We start from the raw sequence: 23,158 nt of genomic DNA on the forward strand, positions 1-23,158 counted from the left end.
TTTTAGCAATGTTATTCTCCAGGTATTTCACAGCAAGTTCGATTCACAAGCCCATTAGCAACAAAGTGTTTCTGCTGGGCTCAAAGGCTTAGGGCCAAACCTTGTATCAATATTGAAAATTATTTCTTTCCCTCATTCCAGATACAGTATCTTGTCCTTTTCAAAGTTAGTTTCTTATGTTTTTAGTTTCTCCAGGGTGTCATTCCATGACTTATTAATAGCTTTCACAACTGTGTTCAAATCCACCTCAGTTCTACATCAGAAAATACAGCTGCCTTCCTACAGATCACAATGAAGAGTTAAAGACAACCCTTTGCTGAATTTTGATGAGAATTACACTGCTTTTAGCACAGAGAGAAAGATGTTGAGAGCACTGCATGAAATGCAGTTTCATCCAAAACAGAAGGCACTTGTGAGATCTCAGTCTTAAAAAGTACCACATACTGTGTTGTGAACAAAGAAACCCCATCCCATTACTGACTTCCACAGTACCAGGATGCTTTATAGCAAAAATGCCAAACATTAATTATGCAGTGATTACATTATTTAACTCATTAGATTTCCCTGCAAGACTAACTAGCATTATTTGTGGCTCGCAGTATGGCTCCTTGGGGTATCAGAAGCAGTTTTCCTTTCCCAGAAGGATTCTTGCTGTTGGTGGTGAGGTACAGTTTGGTGCCTGGTGGCAAGTTTGCCAAGTTTGCCAGGTTGGTGGCTGGTAACTGCAGCGTGGCCATCACTAGAAAGAAAGAATAAAAAGAAATAAAACCACTGCTTGCAGAAGGTACTATGCACGAAATCTGCACAGGATGAAAGTACTAGGAGTGACATGCAGCTAGCCTTTGATAATCCATACTTAGCTGGCCTAACCGCAGATTAATTTCACCAGTGACGCACAAACACTTTTTTGAATAGGTCTGAAAGAAAAAAATCTCTCTGCATGCAGTACCACTTGCAGCTGCAGGCCAAAGCAGCACAGCCATGGAGTCTACAGGCTTACTCCAGTCTGGAGGCCACACAACACCTTTCAAACAGTCTAACATGAGCTAACATGCTCAGCTAAAGACAGCTGTGTGCAGAAGCAGGCAGGGTGCTTCTGCCCACAATCCCGTAACTGTAAGCACTGAGGAAGAAGTGAAGATGCAATAAGGACAGTTTGGCTCTTGTTGGTTGGATTTATGTGGAGCCCTTTGAGCATCTAAGACCCACAATGTTGGGCAAAATATGAGACCTGGCGCCATGAAAGTTGACTGAGTCTCTAGCACATTCCCCAGCATATGTCTGATATCCACTCACAGAAGACTGCATGTTTTAAAGTACTTGTGCTCCCTCTTCCCCCCTTGCAGATAACGAGTTAACATCTTTATTACTAATCTCAGTCAGCCTGAATTTCCCTACAGACTTCTCTACTCATTTTGAAGTTTCTCAATCACACATAATTATTTTGCAGTTGAAGAAATCACTATAGTGCCCCAAAGTCTACCCATCATGAGCTATTAACAAGGTGTAAAATTACTCTACCTGAGCCTTGAGATGTACTCTTCTGAGCACCTGTGGAAGAAACTTGTGCCTTTGTTATAGTCTGCACAGGCTGAGCAACAATTGTCCCTCCACCTCCACTCACGATGGCTTTGGCTACACCTTGAGTCACGACCTGCTTTGGACCAACAGCCTTCGCTACCGAAGAGCTAGATTTTGCCACAAGTATCTGGCCACCACTGATAGCCACCGCTTGTTTCACTGTCGACTGTAAAGCAGAACCAACTGGAACGCCAACAACCTGCAACAAATAAATATTGCACGATGTGCTGCTGGCAAAAGCAATCATGTGAATTCTAGCTCATACACTTCCTCCATCTCTAGACATTTCAGGACACTTTATACATGTCTAGTCACATATAAAAGCTACTCATTTGGAAACAAAATTAAATTGGCAAGAGGCCAATCCCCAGTGAATAGATAAACTGTTAAACACAACTGGGATTTCAGAGCACCCACAAGATTAAGCACATTCAAATTACAGGGCACTTCTATTTTTTTCTGATATACAAGCAATGGCTTAATTCCAGCTGAAGATAAAGCTTGCCTTGGCAAAGCACAGAGATCCAGAAATTTAGTTTCAACACATTCATGGGAACAGACTCCCTGGGAAAACTATGGCCTCAAAGCAGAATCCACAAAGTGCTTCAATTTTATGTGTTGACAGTAACTGCAGGCAAACACGAGTTTGCGTACCTGCTCAAACAGGCAAATAAGGCAGTTAAAAAGGACAATGAACTGTTGCAAATACAAATATGTACTTATGCAAAAGTGAAAGCTCCCCATGTAGTCTCTTGTGCTTGGCACATGATTTGACTCTATTCACAATGGAAACAGGCAAGAATGGAGGCAGTTTCTGACACATCTGTCATCTCGTCACTGCAGTTACCGTGCCTTCTCAGAAGCTGTGTCACCCCTGTCATAGCAGCACTGCATTGGCACAGACTCCTATAATAAAACCCTTGAGTTGCCACTCAGGTAGGACTGCTTCCACCTCATGCTAGTGCTGGCTCAGCCTCCACCCCACTCCCTATTTGTCCTGTTCTTTTTTGTTGCAGGCCTGCAGTCCAAAGAAAGAATTTGCCTCCTCCTACAGAAAGACTTGGACGAGTTTCAGCAAGAGGTGACGATGGCAGCTGATGGGTTGACAGGCTCCAGTTGAAAACCACCCCCACCCCACTGTTGCAATGGGTTAGACAGAAGTGGGAGATGTTCCCTGTACACGACAAAGTGCAATAGCACCTTCCTACCCTGCTCCCTTCTGAGGGACTACAGGTAAGCATGGTATGAGCCACTCCATGCACATGGGGAAACTAGCTACCCATGGTGGTGCTGCTGCCTGTGTCTGAGACAGAAGAAACCCTACACCCTTGAGAGAAGCATGATGTGTTGCAATGAAACCACAAGAAAGCTTACACCACACCAAAGATGCCCAAGTGCCTCGTACCTTAGACTGCACCGTCCCCTCGCCTGCGCTCACGACTGGCTTCTGTGGTGACAAGGCTAACATGTGGCTCCCTTTTACAGTGACATACTGCTGCACAGAGGTCTGCGTGGCTGTCCCTGTCACCGGTGGTTGGGATTGCTGGGGCAGCTCTCCCGGCTCCTGCTTTATTATCACCTTTTCAATAGGAAGAAATAATAAATAATAAGAAAAGCAAGCACCTTAAATCACTGGGGATCATTTCTGGAAGAGCCCGTCTGCAAGAAAGGTCAGGCAACAGCCAGTAAACTCAGACATGGTTCTTACACACCACCAGGTGGACTCTCTAACTCAGCTCCAAGATGAGGGCTACTCCCAACACACAAGTGTGTGAGGGGGGTGTCTATTTACAAAGCACTCCAGGTTTGAGAGGTGCTCATAGAAAATAGAGAATCACAGAAATCGCTAGTAATAATGCAACTACTAGTAATACTAACGATGGACTTGGCCAGACCTGACTCCTTCAGGCCCCGCCTCTCAGAAAGGAGCCAGAACACTTTAAGGTTTCAACTTTGTAATCACCTTCCTGTTCAGAACACGTTCTAAACCTCAATTCTTTTCCTATCCTGCAAAATTACAACTGATATTACAGCTATAGATATTGTAAATTATTATAGCTGACATTATTTTCTTGTGTATATGTTTTACGTTTCCCTGCAACAGGCCCTAAATCTAATTGCTAAGATCAGCAACTCAAGAAAGTCTGGGTTTTTTTGCGTTAGACTGCTGTAGGTACTGTAACCAGTAGGAAGCATTCTTCCACCTTTTACTTGGATCACCTAATATTGCCAGAAACAACTTTAAATTCCGGTTGGTAATATTTAAGGAAACGTACTCACAAGTGGCAACATCTGACATTCAGAAATCACTATAGCATTTTTTAAGAAGCTCCTGATAAATCTACTGCAGTTTACTTTTACTGGATCCCACTAAAAAATAGCTTTAAAAAGTCAGCCTCAATACGACAGTGATTCAAAGAAAAACAAGAAAGGATGAAAGAGGAGATAAAAAGAAAGATCACAGAAACAGCAGAGCCACAGGAAAAGAAGAGAAAACAAGACATTTTTTGAGAGGAGCTAGAGAGCCCTTGGCACGGAACACATATTGGTTCCAGTAACAGTTTTACATGCATTGCAAGTTATACAGTTTGTGGCACAAGTTAACACGGAATGGCATTACTGCACTCCTTGTCCCAGCACAAAAGCTGAGAGGAATACCTTTGTAAAAGCTCCAAGTCCTCCAGTGACTGATTTGGGGCTTTGCACCTTGGAATGACTCCCGATGGGACAAAGGGGTGGCATGGTGGCAAACAGAGAATCCTCCTGCTGCGAACAGAAAGGCATGGCGCAAAAATTGGTGAAATGTCCAATACAAGAAACAAACCAAGTGACTGCTAATAAAGGGTAGCATGGACCATCTGGGCAGTCCCAAATTACCTGTACAAGTAAGCCATTTCCAAAATCGGTCAACACTTAATAAAAGGAGTGTAACATACTCAATACAACCTATGAAGCAAGTTTTATTTGGAACGTTACATCTCCAACAGCAGTAACGGTTTCTTACCATATCACACACAGGTGAAAGAAATCAACTCATGTTCCCCCACCAGCTTTTTACACAAAGCATTTCAGACCTGTAAAATTCAAGTAAGCTGAGGATTTTGTCAACGTGTATAAATACCTGATGGGAAAGTGTAAAGAAGACTGAGCCAGACAACGCTCAATAGCATCCAATGAAAGGACAAGAGTCAATGGGCACAAATTGAAACACAGGAAATTCTGTTTAAATAAAAGAATTTTTTTTTTTTTTAATTTTAATGGTGATCAAACACTGGAACAGGTTGCTCAGAGAGTTTGTGGACTCTGCAGCCTTGGAGATACTCAAAATCCGACTGGACACATGCCTGAGGAACCTGCTCTAGTTCACCCTGCTTTGAGCAGCTGAGTCGGACTGGGTGATCTCCAGAGGTCCCTGCCAACCTGAAACATTCTGTGATTCTGTACACAATCTCAGAGAGAGAAGACACTAAGAAGAAACAAGTTACAGAGGGGGAAAAAAATGTTCAATTTAAGTCTGCAAGCAAAATTCTCTCAGATGAATTTTTGCTCTCCTGTAACCAGAAAGACCTAATGGCACATAGTCTTCCCAGGCAGAACTCACCACTTGGCAGAAACAGTGAGGCAATATAACTAAATGGAGTAAAAAAAAAATTTCCACAACTGCAAAATCATGCACCTGGCATTTCTGGATCTGAGGCTGGTAGAGAAGTCAAATGCATTTGAGGAAGTTTGTTACAGTTCTGTTTTAAGTGAAATAATTGTACTTCTTCACAATCAATGTGAACTCCAAAGCCATGGTTTCACAATCGCTTGGGTTGGATTATGACCCAGAAAGCAAGCCCTCAGACTCTAACCTCATACTCCTGCCATCTTCTTTGTACTGACACACATGGTTGAAAACAGATTCTTTTTCAACCAGATTGGTTGTCTGCTCTGGTTCACCACATCGCTGCACAACTGGTAGCAAACAGGGGGAGGTGCGAAGACAAGGCTAGAGGTATAACCAGTCCTCATAACAGCAGGCTGCATATCGGTCATTTTAAAGAAATGGTTGAAGAAACACAGCCTTAAGTCATTAAAAAAAATGCAAAGAAAACTAGCACATAGTGAAGAGATGAAAAGTGGTGAGTTAAACACAATCTGTAACATCACAATGAACTATGGGACACCCCCTCCTCTTTAAAGAAAACATAAAATCACAGCTTTTCCACCAACCCGAAGACATAAATCAAAATAAATTTCTGTTTACAGAGCTATGATTTTTATATATATTTTAAAAAATATCTTCAGTTTTTAACTTTGCCCTGGAAATACAGAATTCAACTGTTACTAATGACATGAGCCTATTTTGACTCATTGAAAACGTTTCAGAAAGAACTGTCTCAAATCAGTGAAAAATAAAGACTAATGAGTGGTTTTCAATGTAGTTAAGTGAAATCCATCTGAGCAGACAGACTCTTAAAAGCTGAATAGCTAGCTGCACACCTGACACTTAAAATGCTACTCCAAACTAAAGGCTTCAGACAGAAATCTTCAACACTTTTCCACTAACAGACATAGGAAGCATTTCAGTTCCAAATGTAAAGTGATTTGCTCTCTGCAGGCTGACTTGCAAACCTTCTCCCCCCCAACCATATCCAGAATTAATATTCTTGTGACTCAGAGACAAGGAAGCACTCCTGTTTTCAGCAGGACGCCCATCAGCTGCTTTCAGAAAGAGCCTCACTGACACCACTCGCCTGCCAGAAATATCCTTCCTAGCACAAGATGTGGGAGAGATTTTACGTGAGACAGATCAGCTCCGTACCTTTTGGGCTTTGCAGATCAGATGCATGAACCCTATTTATCACTGTTTGTTTACACATTTGGTTACTCCACTGTTTACACAACATTTTTCTAAATGAAGGCAGTTGTAAAACCACTAAATGAGCTATTTTCAGGCTGCTACAAGCAGCTGCTGTACAAAAATAATGAACGGAGTAAAGGTTTTGAGGTAGGCACCTCTGGTGACACTAACACTGACACTAACGAAGTGGAAGATCAAAGTCAGCTACATAAGAGCTTTTTTGAAAGGTAAGACACTTTGACAGCTATGCCCTCCATGGATTTGCTTGTAGAAAAGCAAAAGAGCAGTGCCTTTAACAGAGGTGTAGGCAAGTCTAATTAGAGCTGCACCAAGTGACACTATTATCTTGTAAAACCACCACGTTCTCATATGGCTCCATTTGTTAGACACAGTAAACCTTCATATGAAATGAAAACCAAAAGAACTTGCCCAAAATGCAGAATTTATAATACTAAAGAGCCCTATTTAATAGGAAGCTGGATTTTAAATGGAAAGTACGCACCTAATGAGAACATTACCTTGACAACTGAGGTAACAAAACTGGTCCCATGGGTCTTTGATACAGGAGATCCAGTTCCGTGAGAGGCCTGACAAACACTGGTCAGTTTGCTGGTTGGGCTCCCTGTATATCGGGAAATAAAGCAGATGTCAGGTGAGGGGCAGGGAGCAGTGCCACTTAACACATGAAACCTCTTCTAACAAGAAACATGGCATTTCATTTTGACTGTATTCTCCACGAGGTACATCAGTGGGAGTCGGCATGGGCACAAAACAGATCCACTACCGAATTTCCACCTGCAGAATCCATGCCCCAGAGAAGGTACTCTCCACTGCAAGCAAACGGTCAGGCACCTTCCTGGGACACTGAGGATATCAGCTACAGGTGTGACTATGTGAAATTAGGACAGGAAGTGAGCTGCTGGTCAGAACTTGCTGCTGCAGATGTAACGTCCTCCACTGCCCAGAAGCCCTCTGAACCTATGCTAGCCTTGGACACTGGCATGGGGAAAGGCTTGAAGGAGGCTGGAGTGGGAGGGAAAAGGAAGGCCAGAAAAGGAGGCAAACAAAGTGAAAAGTAACAAGAGGAAGGGACAGAGTGAGGGAGGGAAAAGGAAGAAACAGAAATAGGGAATGAAGGCATAGGCTCCTCTGTCTGTGCAAGACTGCTCTTGCAAACTCATCATACAGAGACGTGTGCCACAGCACTCTCCTGGCCCCGAGATAGACAGGGGTTCAGTGGTAAACTTACCCTGCGTTATCAGAGCACATAAACAACACTTGCTCAGCAGCAGTTTTGTTACTGCTGTTGGTTTCGTTTGTTAGTTTTGTTTAGCTTTTGAGAGATGCCAAAGCCATGGATTACACACATGAAAACACAGTAATAGTCTTCATAGAGTTGTACTGCAATCTGCACTTAAATTTAGAAGTAAATGAGCAGCCATTTCTCACAATAATGGGGTTTGGGAAGGCTGGTTTTCACAGAGCATGAAGTTTCAGATCTCACCCCTCTTTTTAAATATGATCTGTGATTTTGTCTGTAATATCACATTATACTCAATCCAGCCTGGCTGCTGTTGCCAAAAAGCCAGTTCCACATTCTCTCTTGCTCCCTCATACGGGGGGATCTGGTGACGAGGCTATCTGACAAAACTCAGTTTGGGGAGGGGATGGTATTAATCTTCTGCTCTGCCACTGATCTGACTCGTGCAGGATATGGAGGAAGTGGCAGGAGTGCAGGGGAGGGAGAGGCAGCAGTTTCTTCCAGGCCAGTCTGTACTTACATCGCACTAATGTGGTGGGAAACTGCACACTGAGTGGCATTAAGACTTCTATGTCTAAACCATCTGGTGCATCTACAGATCCTATCCTCCATGTACAAATCTCTACTAGGAGAACACAAAAGTTACCCAAACCATGATACACCGCATATGCAGAGTAGCCATCAGGCTGGAGGTAAAGAAGAAACAGAAAAGAAAAAAGGCAGGAAAAGCACAGCCAACAAAAACCAAACCAAACAAACTATTGGTGAAACAGCTTCAGTGTTACCAAGAAAGCCCCAAAACATACAAAACATACAAAAAATTCATCTACGACTACGCTCCCCCTACCAATTCCCTCTGTGATGGAGTTAAAATGAACATGACAGCTGCGTTCCCTCAGATAAAAGGAGGAACCATTATTAAGAGAAGAATTATTGCACTTTTCAACGACGCCCAGTGAATGGTTTGTGTGTTACATGGATGCTGCAGTTGACTACATGGCTCTAAGCATCCTCCTGAGATGCTGGCAAGCACTTACACATACACAAACAACTGTGGTTTTAAACAGACAGCAGTTCTTGGCCACAAATCACAACAAATAAATGACTTTTGAGTGACCTTTCCTCCAACCCCGACACAAAGATTACCAGTTGACTCCCATACCTATCACCCGTCTCCTGCAGCTCAGTCCTCCCCCCGACCCTAGGCTTATGTCACCAACTGAAGCACTGAGGGAATCCAGTTAGAGGAATCCAAACGGTCTGGAATCAGGCCAGCTAGAAGTTGAGAGCAGTAACAGAAACTCACATGGGTCTACTCAACCACTTCAACACATCTAGAGCACCGTACACTGGAACTTAAGATCTGCAAGTCGTTGCAAGCTCTCCATGCTTTTTACCCATATCTGCAATACAGTCCTCACCCAACCATGGGTGCACTGTTTCCGTTTAAATCTCTGTGCACCAGTCTACTTTACTTTCTCCTCTTCCCTTTTTGCCTGAATTCAGTTCAGCCTTACATTATGTGCCGTTTCCTAAAGCAAGTTATGTTAAAGTCTGAGATACCCTTAACCATGTTACACCAGCCAGTTGTACAAACCAGTAATACCTCCCTCTTTCTTTGCCGAGTGCTCTTCCGTCTTTGCAAGCTGAAATACTGTTATTATACTAATCATTTTAAAGGGAGAATAAACTTGAATGGGTAAGACTAAGCCACTGCCTTGTATGATCACACTACACACCTGTGCTTGTGGCTGCTGCTCCAACCATCTGTCCAGGCTTGTCCACAATAATATACGGATTATTAATGACTGAACTAGCAGAGCCTTGCTTCATGTGCACCGGAGTGGAGGTTGGGGTACGAGGTAGCGGAGATGGACTAGGGGTCGATATTGGAGAACCTTAAGAAAAAAAGTCCAATGCTTCTGTCTTGTAAATGTTGTCAGAACATAAAAATATAGCAATAGTAGTACTTATTTAAATGGCTTAGAGAAGGAACATTTTTTTGAGGATGCAATTCCCAGCCTGAGCGAGATCACAGGACTTGGAAAAGGAAAGAGGAGACAGAAGGAAAGAAAGAGGCATGTTAAGCACTATGGCTTATACCTACACCCTGGACATTCTCTGCCTATCAGGACAAGCAGGGTTCAAAGGGACCTTGAGAAGCCATCTAGTCCATCCTTGAATCCTGAGGACACTACCTAAATCATTCTCACTGCCAAGACCAGTCCACCCAAGGAGATGAAGAAAGAGAGCTGAGCTCCTTGACGGATGCCCTCTTTTCCTCGTGGAGCCCACATTACAGGCATTCAGAGCCAGGAACCAAGCAGTTCATGTAGAAAAGCTGTGCAATGCAGCAGCCATCAGACAGGCATGGACGCTCTTGTCTCTTCACTGCTCTCACTACAGCAGGAGTCCTTGAAAGCAAACTCTAAAGTGTGCAACTTCTGGGTAAGAGGACCAGGAAAGAGAAAAGCTAGAGAAGAAAAAAGCTGCATGAGGGGGTAAACAAGAAAGCAGAGAAAAGGACAGGCAAAGAAGTGATCAGAGAAAGAGATGGCAGCAAGCACACTAATCTTCAACTGCCTGTTGGCTCTGCTTTCTTGGCAGTGATTGACAATTAAAATGGAACATAAATGCTGGTCAAATAAAATTGCCATGTCTTATAAACTGCTTTTGAAAACTGAAAGGGGTGACACTTCTCAGCAGACAGCAGAGCCTTGGAAAAATATTTAGCAGAGAAACATTTAATTAGCAAATATCAACAGAGAACAGTCAAAGGATTTTAAGAAAGATAGGATGGCCCCTGTAATTCTTGCTTTCTGGGAAGCCTTGGGAAAAGAAGATCAAGAGAAGAGCTTATCAAGAAAGAAGAAAGCACTTGGCATATGTTCAAATGTAAATCAGCCTGAATACAGTTTTAAGTTTCAATATTTTTCCTTGACATCTTAATTAAAAAAAACCCAACAATAAACCAGATACATTTGAGGAAAATTATTTGGGAGCAGATCATCAGAAATCACACAGACTGATAGCTGGTGCTTCATCCTCTCTACCCTGAACACCAGAAAATGAGGGATGTAACAGGTCATCTTTCAGCTCACACGTGACATGGTGAGCTGCACATTAAAACTTTCTGATGTAAAACATCATCCAGTGGATGTCATCATGCCCAGGCAGGGAAGGGACTATAAGTGAAATGACCAAACAGCACCTTGAACATGTTTAGTTCAGAAACTATCAAAAGAGTATCACGTTGCTCACTGCAGTCAGCTGACAATTGAATCCAACAGAGGGTGAACTTTTGGAAGAGGAAGACCAAAGCTGTTCCATTTGAGGAGATATCACAAGTACAAGAGGGACCATTTGAGTCTACAAGGTTGAACCTAATTATTTGCCCAATAATCAGAAAAAAAAAAAAAATCTTCTTAATCCATCCCAGTTGTCTGAAAGTGGGAGGGAGAAGAATGGCTTCTTCCCACATGCAAGTACCCCACATGGAAGATGTGTCCTTGCCTAGGCCTTTCTGTGGGTAGCAGTCCAGTTAAAGACTATCATTTTCATACTTAAAAGCATTGGTGAACAGGGAGAGAAGAGCTCTCATCCTGCTTTTGATCTGATGTGAAGCATTTCACACCTGTATTTTTTTTCCTTGAACGTGAAGAAGTGTGTTTAGCTCCTTCTTCTAGAGTTTCCTACTGCCTGACATTCAAACACTGGCAGGAAATCAGGGGAAGGACACAAAACAAGTCCAGCTGGTTCACTCTCTTTTTTCCAGTGTGAAGCACTCGGATAGGTAAACTAACATTCACCTGATACAATCTTGCAACTCATGGTGATAGGCTGGAAGGATTTTCCTGGCGACTCTGCAGGGCTTGGACTCTGACCTTGAGGCACTATTTTACAGCTAGCTGCAATAGGTTGAAAAGCTGAATTTCCATGAGAGCCAAAGGCAACTTTCTGTGTGGCTAACTTGGTGGGAGTCCGTTCTATCGAAGATGGCAGGGAATAAAACGTGGCATGTCTTTCGGTTTCAGCATTCCCAGGGAATCCTGATTAAAACAGGGAAAAGAAGAGAAATAGTTCTTAGGCTGAGACATCTATTTCCTTACTGTGCTTCTCTACACAAACAAAACTCAGGTATGACAAACATGCTCTTGAAGGAAGGAAAAGCAACTGGTGGGCAGCGCTGAACGGGGAGAAAGTGGGGTAGGGGTTTCCTCCTGTGCAAGCCTGTTGGATTTGTCCCTGAACAGAAGAATAGAATGCTACCGTGCACAGCCTGTTCAGCTGCGGCAGGTGACCAGCCACTTCTCACACATTTTCTTGGAATGACCCTTCCATTGACCAAAAGCTGCTGGTAGTTGAGTGTCCTCGGTTAGGGCTTCACAGGACTAAGGCTGGACCTCCTTTGCAGAGAATCTTGCAGTGCATTTTTTTGGAGTAAGAGCACAAGGAGACCACCTTTTGACCTGGGTTGAGGAATCCACCTGATCTGATGTAGAAGGAGATCAGTTAACCTGGAGCTGACAAGAGAAGCCACTGCCTGTCAGTGTAAGAAAGAGGCAGGTTTACTTCCTTCCTGTTTGCTGTAGCACTGCTCACCTAAAGGTGCTGCATATCTTCCTGTTTGAATAAAAAGCCTGTGCATTTAAAATGTGGTTGTGTTTCTCCTTTTTTGGCCACAAGAACACACCGCATTTAAACAGTGGACATTCTTCTTGCTGAGCCAGAACACCGCCAGTGGCCCTACCGCACCTACCAGAAAGTGCACCATGCAAGATACCAGCTTAAAGCCATTCCTTGAACACAGGAGTGTCAGGATAAATCAAGAAAGGCATCAGATCACATTACATGTGACCATATTTTGAAATATAAAGTTGCTGTTTCCAGCAAGTTTCTCGCACTAAAACGTGCAAACCATAAAAGACATGCTTGTTTCTCAGCCCAGTTAACCAAGGTCTATCATGTAAGCCTTGACACCGTATATTTCAGAAAATAAAGCTAAATGGTAACAGAGGCACAGTTTTACTTACTTCACACAAACTAAAAATCAGAACAGTGTGCCCAAGTGGACAGCACCAGCTTGTTTCAGGCAACTCAAATGATCCTAAGGCATCAACTGCTGGCCCACTGCAACAGGCACCACATTTCCTGATCTTACAGAGGAAGGTGAGAATGAGACCACGACATGCACAGATGTCATCCCTCAGACAAACGTACACTATGTCTTTTTCACTTTCCATTTTCATCATCACTGTTATGCAGTCTTTTTTTTTTCTCCCGCAGTCAACTCATTTTAGGCACCAATGTATATAACTGAACACACCACTAGACCAATTTCTTAAATCTATACACAGTCCCCAAAACATTCAGAAACCTAAAAAACCCTCTGAAAACAGTCTGCCAGGAACAAAACTACAAGTGCTATTCAACAACCATTTTTCCAACTACATCGCTGCATAAAGCTCCATATTCACTATGTTTAGCAAAACAGAGCCCACTCACAAACTCCAGATTTAAAAAAAAATACAAAACAAAACCGCAAAACCCAAATAAACCGTAACAATTTCTGAACTGCATTTTGGAGTACACGAAGAAATAACAACCTGGGGTGAACAAGGAGCAGGTAGCACTGGCAACCTTTAAGCCAAGAGAGCAATTAAGAGGAGGTATCCAGAAAAGCTGAAGTTCCAAGAACTCGAATTTCACTAATACCCATTCGCTTTACCTTTGTCCACAGAAGCATCTGGGCTGGAGTCCCGCAACTGTTTAATTGGCGAAGAAGCTTTGACCGGTGCTGGGATACTCAGTGGCAGTGGTAAAGATGTAGGAACGTCAGAAAGGTCAGACTCCGAAGACTGGGAGAAGAGATATTCCTCGCCAAGGGAATGCCTATGTAGCTCCACATCCACTACCTTCCAGAAATAGGAGAAAGGATGACATTAATATTTGATAGCTAGGTAAAGATACAAAAAGTGAAAACAACGATGCCTTTTCTTTTTATTTTAATGTCTGGAAACTTCTCCCTCTCCTCCCCCCACCTCTGCATAAAACTTCCATTTGTTTCAGGAAGACTTCCCAGAGGTCCAGCAGCACCTGAGCTAAGACAAAAATCTTGCAACATTTAACCGCCATGGTAAAATAGCACATCTCCGAGTCCATGGGGAAATCTGAATAGTGAACACTGTAAGGAATACAGAGCCCAGCTGCAAGCATGCCACTCAGGAGAGGAGACTGCATACCCGCTTAGGGACAGGCGCAAAACTGCAGCTTGCCTTTTTTGATAAGGCCTTGAGAAACACATATGATCTACTCTTCAAAATGTCCTTTAATCACAGTAGTAGACATCTCACGTTAATGTTTTCTCCACAGACTGCAAAGCTGAAGTAATGCAATTTCACCATAAAAATTTCCATTCATTATAGTATAACAAGGGGAAAATAATACAAAAAAAACTTTAGGGATATAGCAAACTATGACTTATTAATTCATTTATTTTATTGTAAGTTTTAAGAGTTCATTTTCCATCGAGATACTGAATCTTGACAGATGCAGAAACTTAGAATTACTTAAATAGTGCAAAACTTCAGCAGGACAGTTGGGTGATCCCTTTAACTTAAATTCTTTATGTATGAGATCTACAGCACATCAGAATGCAAATCAAGACATTTGGTACCAGAAGCTCCACAAAGAAATAAAAATTAAAACTGTAGTACAAGTTAAGTTCTTTATGAAAGAAAAGCTGGAAACAGTCTCCCCTGAACTGGAAAGGGGAAAAAATTACTGTTGTCATGAATAGTGACAAGGTGTCATAATCATTTCATTTAACAAGAGAGCAAAATCTACATTTCAGAAATTGTGAAATCAAGTGGGTCTGACTCTGTGCTTAGTCCCATGTATCTTTTTCTTTTTAAACACCCTTAAGGGAATCAAAGTACAACATCCATCCCGTGACCCATTGACTCACCGTTTCTGCGCCAAGCGTCTGCAGGCCTGTGTAGGTCCTGTCCAACTGGGTAAAACAATACAATATATTCATATTAACCAGGGCAAACCCATGTATTAACTAGAATTTACAATACAATTTGTTTGAAAGGGGTATGAAACTATGTAAGTTGAGCAGCGGTGCATCAACTATTTTGAGGCCACAGGGTCAGAAATCTGTGTGCTCTGTTTAGTATCCTCTCTTCTGCAAAAAAGCCAGCTACAACCCAAAGCCTACACTAAAGCAGAAAGCAGCAAAAAAACTGAAGGAAATGAGATCGTTGGGGAGATAGAATCATAGAATGGTTTGGGTTGGAGGGGACCTTTAAAGGTCATTTAGTCCAACCCCCCCTGCAATGAGCAGGGACATCTTCAACAAAACAGGTTGCTTGGAGCCCTGTCCAATGTGACCTTCAGTGTTTCCAGGGATGGGGCAATTATTATTTTATTCTAAGAGAAGCCTTTGAGGAGTGTCCTTTTTATTCCTCAAGTCAATATAAGGAAATAATAATGAGAAAAAAATCAGAGAGATTTAAACTAACCCGCACAAAGGCTACGTTTGCACTATACTTCTGATTAAATAACTGTTCACACTGAGTATCAGATGATGAAGAGGCAGAAAATCCCAGAGGCATCTATTAAGATACCTATAGAGAGAAGTTGGGTTTGACAGGCTCCTGGTGCTCCAGAGCTCAGGGGCAGAGAGGCTGCCAGCCACAGAGGAAGCCTCAGCTCATTCACATCACCTCACAGCTGCCACAGGCTCAGTATGCAAACAGTAAAGATTTGCTGATTTGAGTTCTTGTGTGTCACGGACTGGCTCGTTTTCTTCTGTAGGCTGGGCTTCCTCACTACACAATGTCCATCATACTGTTACCAATTTCTCCCCAAGTTCTCTCTCTCCAAATGTATTTTACTCATCTACATTAAATGTCCCTAAGTTCCAGGGGAACATTTCCAACCTTCTCTACTGTCTACATTTAGGGTTGTAATAAGGTATCTACATTAGCAGGGAATTCATTAATGCACGCAGGGTTGAAATAAAACTGATCATACTGCTCAAAGAAACAGGAAACTAAACCAGCTCAGGACTTAACTCCACTAATACTAGCAACTACTAATTAAAAGGAAAATAAGAGCAATGGTCTAGTTTTGCAGGACTGCTGCATACAATAAATCCTGCTGAGTGTCACAGGACAGGTGAATGAGTTGAAAAAGAAAGCTCTCTTCAAAAGGAAGAATGAACAGGGAATCTCAGCCCTGCCCTGCCCATTCTACCAACAGAGATAGTCTCTAGCTGATACATGCAAGTGCTGAAGAACAGAACAAATAGAGCAATCACTTCACCAACAGAAAGATAGCCCTGCAGCACCCTGTCAAGTTAAAGACAGTGATAGCACGATAAATATCTCAAATTTTAGGGAAACAACAGGTAAATACTTTGCTGCTCTGAGCAGAATCAGTTCCAGCTTCTGCAAGGCTGGGTTCCTTGCCTACAGCATCACCTCCAATATAGCCACGGTAAGAGGCTTTCCTGGATCTTTTTTGATTCTCCAGCTCAGCTATTCATGTGCAAAAAAACAGCAGGACATACACACAACAGAAAGAGGCAGAAGCACACACACAAGCAGAGCATCTTCTAGATTATGCAGGAGAGCTCATTTAATTGCCTTTCTCTCAAATATTTTGTTCAAATACCTTCAAATTGTGTATGATATCGATCCTCTTGTTCTGGCTATCCTTGAAGTGTATCTGGACTCTCACAGGGAATTCTCCCCAGCCTCTCCTGGTCAGGTGAAATGGAGGTTCTCTGGAAACAAATGGTGATCACATTTTGGATGCAGAAGTGGTATACCTTTCACCTGCCTCTTTTTCAGAAAGCTAAAGGCTGCTTTTCTAACTGACAACTAAAGCTATCTTCAGGCCTGCTCTTCACCACAGAGAGAATTCAGTCACAGAAATAAGAATCTTATGGGTTTGGACAGCTGAAAACATATTTATTTTGCACAAGGAGACAGGGAAGAAAATGGTAAAACACTGCTGGATGATAGAACATGTGAAACAAATGTCAGGGGTGGGGGGGAGGAGGGGGGAGGGGGGCACGTGGAGAAGAAAAGACTGTGTGTAATGCCAAATGAAAAATACTTGTTTCAAAAAACCCCAAGTCAGCTCAAGGACACAGCTGCAAGGTGAGTTTTTAATGCAGCATTTTGCAATCACGTTCTGCTATTCCCTGTCTAGTAGCAAGAAGGTGCATGCCTCATGTAACGCCGAAAGAACAACATACAGACAACAAGGAAAAGCTAACTCAACCACTGAAAAAAAGAAACATATTTATATCTAACATTTATGGTTACTTTTTTGGTATTTCAACTTGTTGTTATCGTAAATCCCAAATGTAGTTTTGCAATTAAACAAAATGCAAGAGGTTTAAAGGCTATTTTTAGTCCAGAACATTAATGTTCACTATATAATGACCAGGACTGTGCAACAAGAAGAAATCAATTAACTAGATGGGATTAAAACAGAAGACAAACAGCACTGATGTCAGATACTGGAAACTGAGAAAGGCACAAAAAGACAGCAGTCAAACGTAATTTAGTATATTATACAAGAAATACAAAGGAGTTTGCTTTTGTCCTGCTCAGGGTTGCCTTCTCAGAAACATCAGTGAGCCTTACCAACACTTCTATTTCAGATATGTCTTTATGTAGTTGCCTTTCAGTCAGCTTAATTTTGCCAGAATTGAGTTGCCAATCTGCACCTAGGTAATCTCCCCACCTTCCTCCAGGCAGGCAGCTGAACGTCATGTGAATAATTTCTTCAGGAAGACACAAAGTAGTTTGAAGGCATGCTCCTGCTGTCTTCTCCAAAAGAGCAAGAATGAAAGACTGACAGGGCATTTCCCCGCAGCAGCCAACAGAGAACCGACCCTGTTCATCTCATTAGGGTCACAGCTTTGAATACAGGTTTGGGAGAGGACAGAGAAGCTGCCCTGTTTCTGTAGCACCAACACCATTACACTAATGGGAAATTTCTTGAAGCATGCAGCCAATGCCACTGATCTCACTACAGTAGAGAAATATTTGGGAGAAGAATAAAACTTCTTGCCCAAATGCACATGTATCATTAAAACTAAGGGCAAAAGAGCTTTCTGAGGCTCCTCTTTCTTTTCCACACTGGACAGGGCGGGAGGTAGAGAACACCTCCTTTAAGAACAGAAGTCTAACCTGCACAGCAGACTGTAACACATACAGGAGACGCAGAAACTCACAGGAGTAACACAAGATGCAACAATTAAATGTTTTTTTCCAGTACAAAAATAAATAAACTAAAAAAAACCCCCAAAAACTAAACACACCACCATTTGGCACATTTGCTGCATAAAACCTAATGTATTTTTTCTATTATTTTGGAGTAAGTCAAGCCAAGCCAGAGGTTAAAGACAGACATGGAATACAAAATCAGGAAAGAAGTTGCTAACTTTCTAAGAAACTTGGCATAGTAAGCCTGACAAGCATAAAAACTGGAATAATTCCTTATTACCTCACTTCTACCAGGTCATTAGGTTTGTAACTGGGATGGAGGAAGAACCAAACTTTCTTGACAAAGTGATTTATGCTGGGTTCTCTCCGAGAGCCCCGGACATACACCATCCATTTATGGGTCGACTGATCATTTTCTTCTCTCTTGTCAGGGGGAATGTACCTGCCAAAGAAATTAAAAAACAAACAGAAATCCCAAATAGATAAATACCACAAGAAGTACTTCAGGAAAACTTAGGCAAAAAAACTAGAGACGGTAAAATGCTTAGGTGCACCTTGCACCCTGTATGGTTCTGCTGTTCACCCATCTGACAGTTCATCCAGCTCTTCAGAAGAACTCCAGAAACAGAAAAAGGTCCCATAATCTACTCTATGCTTCTAATACATTTCCTCAACTTCAGTGCACAACTGTCACATGAAATCTGTCCATTTAAACAGGTGCTTCTTAATCAGGCTTAATTTTAACATTCTACCACTGTCAAATCTCTTTCCCCCTCTTTTCTGAGATATCAAGAAGTCAAATCACTCCAGATCACAACATCAGCAACTCTGCTACCATAAATATAAAAAATAACAATCCTTATAGATTTTTAAGAAGCTTCATAGTCAATACTTGGTTCTGGGTCCAGGCTTAGGTAGACTTTCAAGATGCATTTCTAACACCATTAAGTCTCACCAGCAAATGTTTGCTGCTTTCTGTGCAAGAGGAAAAGACTGACTTGAGCAGTGCGAGGGTGGAGAGTTAAAACCTGGGCTTGTCCACAGTTTCCTAAAATGAATGCCTTTCTTCACTGATTTCCTCAAAGTTCAAAGTTATGTATATTTACCTGTCTTTAAAATTTTTGAAAAAAATTACAAATAAAAACTGTACAAATTAATTTCTTCAGACTATGCTGGACTTTCACAATTTTCCTCATTCTGGTGGTTTGGGTTTTTGGGGGTTTTTTTGTTTTAAAAAACCCACATTGTCCCTATGGACCCACTGAATTAGCCATTAGGACAACTTGCTTTTCCATATTTTCATGGAAAAACTTGAAAAAACTGGTCAGAAAAGGCTGAAAGACTCCCCTTGAAAGAAACAGATCTTAAAACCCCTAGGTGTGTGTATATATATATATATATAAATAAAAACCCAAAACAACTACTAAACATCTGTTCCTCCCACAAAAAAACCTCATGCAGACACTCAAGGAGGGCAGCCTTGGGGACAGTGACTATTCAAGGGCAGTACCTCACATTGTGACAGCCCAGCAATTTTATTTGTCTCCTAATTTTAACCTACTATTCCATTTGATCCTGAAATAAAGGCCCATCCCTCAGACTCTGGATACTAACTTGGAGACGTTGCCAACCACAATTGTTTTCTTCACATAAAGCCGTGAAGTCTCATCACTTGACAGTCCGGCATTTCGTTGTCCTGGTTTTTGAGAGCTGGAAACACCCGAACTGTCCTGAGGGTAGGGGAAGAAAAAAAAAGGCAAACAAAAACCCAAACATTCCTCTTAAACATCATTTTGTTTGGCACTAGGAAAGTCAGGTGTTGTTAAAAAAAGTAAACCTGCATAGTTAAATGAGACACCAACAATGAATCACCCCTAAAAATACTTAAATTGCTATATAGGCATGTTTAAGCAACTCAAGCATGCAACAATGATATACTACCTAACCAAGTGTACGCCGCATGGCTTAACTGAGCGTACATTATGTGACATACCATGGATCTGAGCCATGATTTCAGCTTGGATTTCAAAAGCACTGCCACTGCACTATCTGAAAAAAAATTAAGCATTGCTAGAGTGGCATCATGTTGGCCACCAATCAGAAACAAAGATAAATCTCCCACAAGTGACTTCTGAAATTCTAAATCTTTCTCATTCCCAGCCTCTGCTGCTTTGAGGGACTCCAGTGTGGCTTCACAGTGAAGAATGGAGGCTGGGCTTGAGACAAGAATTCAGCTCCAACTCAACAGGGATAGCAGTCAGCCGTACCACATCACCGACATCTAGATAAGCCTACAAACCCACTGCAATTCTTGGGCATAATAAATCCAGCTTAAGCAACCTTATAACATAACCTCAGCTATTAAGTAGTGGCCAAAACTCCCTGGTAAAATGATGCCATGACCACCCACAGTGCCAATGTATGCCGCACTGTCGTTTGCACGGGAATGAGAGGCTTTTCTACAATTCTGTTGGATAAAGCGGCTGTCCATCGAATAAGGGACTGCCATCCTCTTATGATCAACAGAGTTGGTGCTGCAGCTTCCTGGAGCGTACTCCACTGAGCACTCGTCAGATGAGGGTCAGTGTGGGGAGCAGTGGATTCACTGGGAACCGCTACACCTCCTCTGTTAAGTCAGTGATGCCCCAAACTGGAGCAAGGAGCCACAGAAGGTTGGGATGGCTCCTGCACCTCATCATTCCCTTAGCCACCTCTGGGTGACAGGCTGCGTTGGTCGAAGATGTACCAACATGCTACACCCAAGCAATACAACTGCTCCATCAGTGCCCCCAGTGCAGAAACAGGTTATATTGGTCCGGTGGTTTATGATATAGGTGGGTCCACATTACATATTCTATATCTGCCTTCTGCTACAGACCCTAGGCAGGGCTTCAGTAAACTGCAGCCCTGTTATCCACGGTGTTATGCTGCTCAAGGGAGGCAGAATCATTGCTCTTTCTGCCACGTATTATTGCAACTTGTTCAGTTGCAGAACGTAGTCATATGTAATGACATATACCCATTTCCAGTTTGGGTTGGACGCTGTACTCTGACAGTCCTGACAGCTTAAAGGAACTGAAAGGAAACTGAAGAGTTTCATCTCACCCAGCAAGCTGCATTTCACCTGCAGCCTGTGAGAGAGCCTCCCCAGCAGAGCTAACTGCAGCTGACAGGTGAAGTATTTCTGTAGCTGCATGGCAAGCCATAAATGGTTCCAGGTCAAAAATAACCCAGAAAAAAGTATGGGGGAACAATGAAAGAAGGTATTTTTAACCTGGGTCAGTCTGGTTCAATTAAGCAAACAGTGATATCAGCACAACAGCAAGCAAGCGCCACCAAGGGAAAAACAACTCAAACTACGCACCCAGGCTCTATCAGCTTATGGTCCCAGGGAGAGCTAATCCACCGGTATCACTATGTTTTCTCCACAGGCTGCTGAGGAGGCCAAACCCCAAACTCCAGTGGTTAAACCACTCTAAGCAATGCAGTCCCCATAGGCACTCGGGGCCGGGCAGCAGCATTGTTTCTTAAAAACACTGCTGAGAATGACACACCTTGCTCTTCTCTCCAGGCTCTGCCCTTCCTAACCTGACTTTCATCTGCAGGGCGAAGCTGTTTGCTCAAGCTGTGAAACACCTCCTTCCCCAGAGGCTACCAACCAAGGCAGCAGCAGATAGCTGGGCTAACATGAACACTATCACCGCTGCCTGGCTGACCTCTCTGTTGGCCAAGACTGAGTTAAGAGGAGTTACCCAAGTTACATACACTTCAGTTAGCCTTACAGCAAAGCCCAGCTGAGAGAGTGGGAGCAAGCGGTTGGAGAGGGTAAGAAACAGATCTTCAGCAAGGTGGGTGAAAGCATGAAGAGCTCCTGGTGCCAGCACTGAGTCCAAACAGAGCACACACCTCCAACAACTTGACCACCACTCGAGTTTTACTTTACCCGGCCAGTATTTCTGCTCTGTCTCTGGTCCAGGCTGTTTGTCAGCCGCTCGTCTGCATCCAAGTTGCCATTGTCTTTGTCCAGGAGAAAGTCATTGTGCTGAGAGAGTGAGTCACTCTCGGAGTGGTTGGCAGATGGCGTGTCTGAGCCCTGGTTAGCTGGAGATGACGATCTGGAGGGCGATTCCAAGAATTTCTTGATTGATGGGTGATTAAGTATTGTCGCATCACATGACCTGGTCCCCTGCAACAAAGAAGTCAGGCAGATCTGTCACTATTTCCCTGCAGCCCAGATCAAAACGAAGCTGTGTCAGAAGCAGGGCAAAATGTTAACTTATGAAGAAAGAGCAAATATTTAATCAGCTGCCTTGCAGGAAAAACATATGCCGCAGAAGACAAAAGCTTACAACAGTTCTACAGAAACAGGACCGCAAATTGAATCTGTTCCTCTAGACATTTTGATCTCAGAAACCCACCTGGTTTTGGAAGGGAGGACTGCAGCCTACTGTCACTTTGAAAACAACGGCTTCCCTTCCTGTGCAGACACCTACTGTCTTATACCATACGAAAGACCACAGCTGCCCAATTCCCGCAGGCAAGCAGGGTACGCAAATGCATCAGGCTCTTCATTTTTTATACTGCCTGGCAGTCTTGCCAATGCCTATGAGGCAAGCTACACATATTAGCCCCCTGTCTGCTCCCAAAGCTTAATGGAGGATAAAGAATAATGCGCTTAGACGTGCTTGCAAACTCTCCTCAAAATGGACGTCTTAGAGCTAAGAGCTTAGATCCTCCTAAACCTGCAAGGGGGAGGACAGGGGGTGTGTGTAAGTGTGCATTTAAATATCTTGGGTTTTTTTAATTACTGTGACAAAGGCCCAATGTATTTTTTTCCTGCATTTGCTTTTAACCTCAGAAGTAGCAAGGAAAACACCCATCACTCAAGGCAAGTGTCCCTCAGCCACTTCTCCCAGGCATCAGTCCTCCCTGTCACCTTGGTTTGATGATGAATCAACTGAAGGCAGCAGAAACACCCCTCTGCCAGCAGCAGAGCACGACACATAAGCTCACTCCAGCTCCTGAAGCCACAGACCCACACTAGAGTTGCACTGACAGCTTTTCTTGCAGTCAGTACCAGCTGAAAGAGGCTTTCTTCTTCCCTGCCCAAACCAGCTGGGTCAGCCAGGCTGGCACAATCACTCAGGGCGAGGAGACAGGTTACAAAGAAAAAACAATCAAGAAACTGATTTGGACTTTTTTGTTTGTTTGTTTTGTTTG

The 23,158-nt window shown here is 42.9% G+C and overlaps 1 protein-coding gene across 1 annotated transcript in view; it reads right to left on the minus strand.

Annotated features, from left to right (window-relative positions):
• The window catches only part of YEATS2 (YEATS domain containing 2), a 50,374-nt gene that overhangs the window by 21,687 nt on the left and 5,529 nt on the right, over positions 1-23,158 (minus strand). The window contains exons 4-16 of the mRNA XM_075715945.1: positions 21,882-22,124; positions 19,553-19,668; positions 18,219-18,380; positions 16,371-16,482; positions 14,656-14,700; positions 13,417-13,603; positions 11,498-11,737; positions 9,428-9,586; positions 6,946-7,049; positions 4,240-4,347; positions 2,987-3,160; positions 1,522-1,780; positions 578-739 (exon numbers count right to left, since the gene is read on the minus strand). Coding sequence (XP_075572060.1) covers positions 578-739; positions 1,522-1,780; positions 2,987-3,160; positions 4,240-4,347; positions 6,946-7,049; positions 9,428-9,586; positions 11,498-11,737; positions 13,417-13,603; positions 14,656-14,700; positions 16,371-16,482; positions 18,219-18,380; positions 19,553-19,668; positions 21,882-22,124 — 2,071 coding nt within the window. The remainder of the gene's footprint in view (positions 1-577; positions 740-1,521; positions 1,781-2,986; positions 3,161-4,239; positions 4,348-6,945; positions 7,050-9,427; positions 9,587-11,497; positions 11,738-13,416; positions 13,604-14,655; positions 14,701-16,370; positions 16,483-18,218; positions 18,381-19,552; positions 19,669-21,881; positions 22,125-23,158) is intronic.

This window comes from Pelecanus crispus, chromosome 9 (genome assembly GCF_030463565.1).
Source record: "Pelecanus crispus isolate bPelCri1 chromosome 9, bPelCri1.pri, whole genome shotgun sequence".
NCBI lineage: Eukaryota > Metazoa > Chordata > Aves > Pelecaniformes > Pelecanidae > Pelecanus > Pelecanus crispus.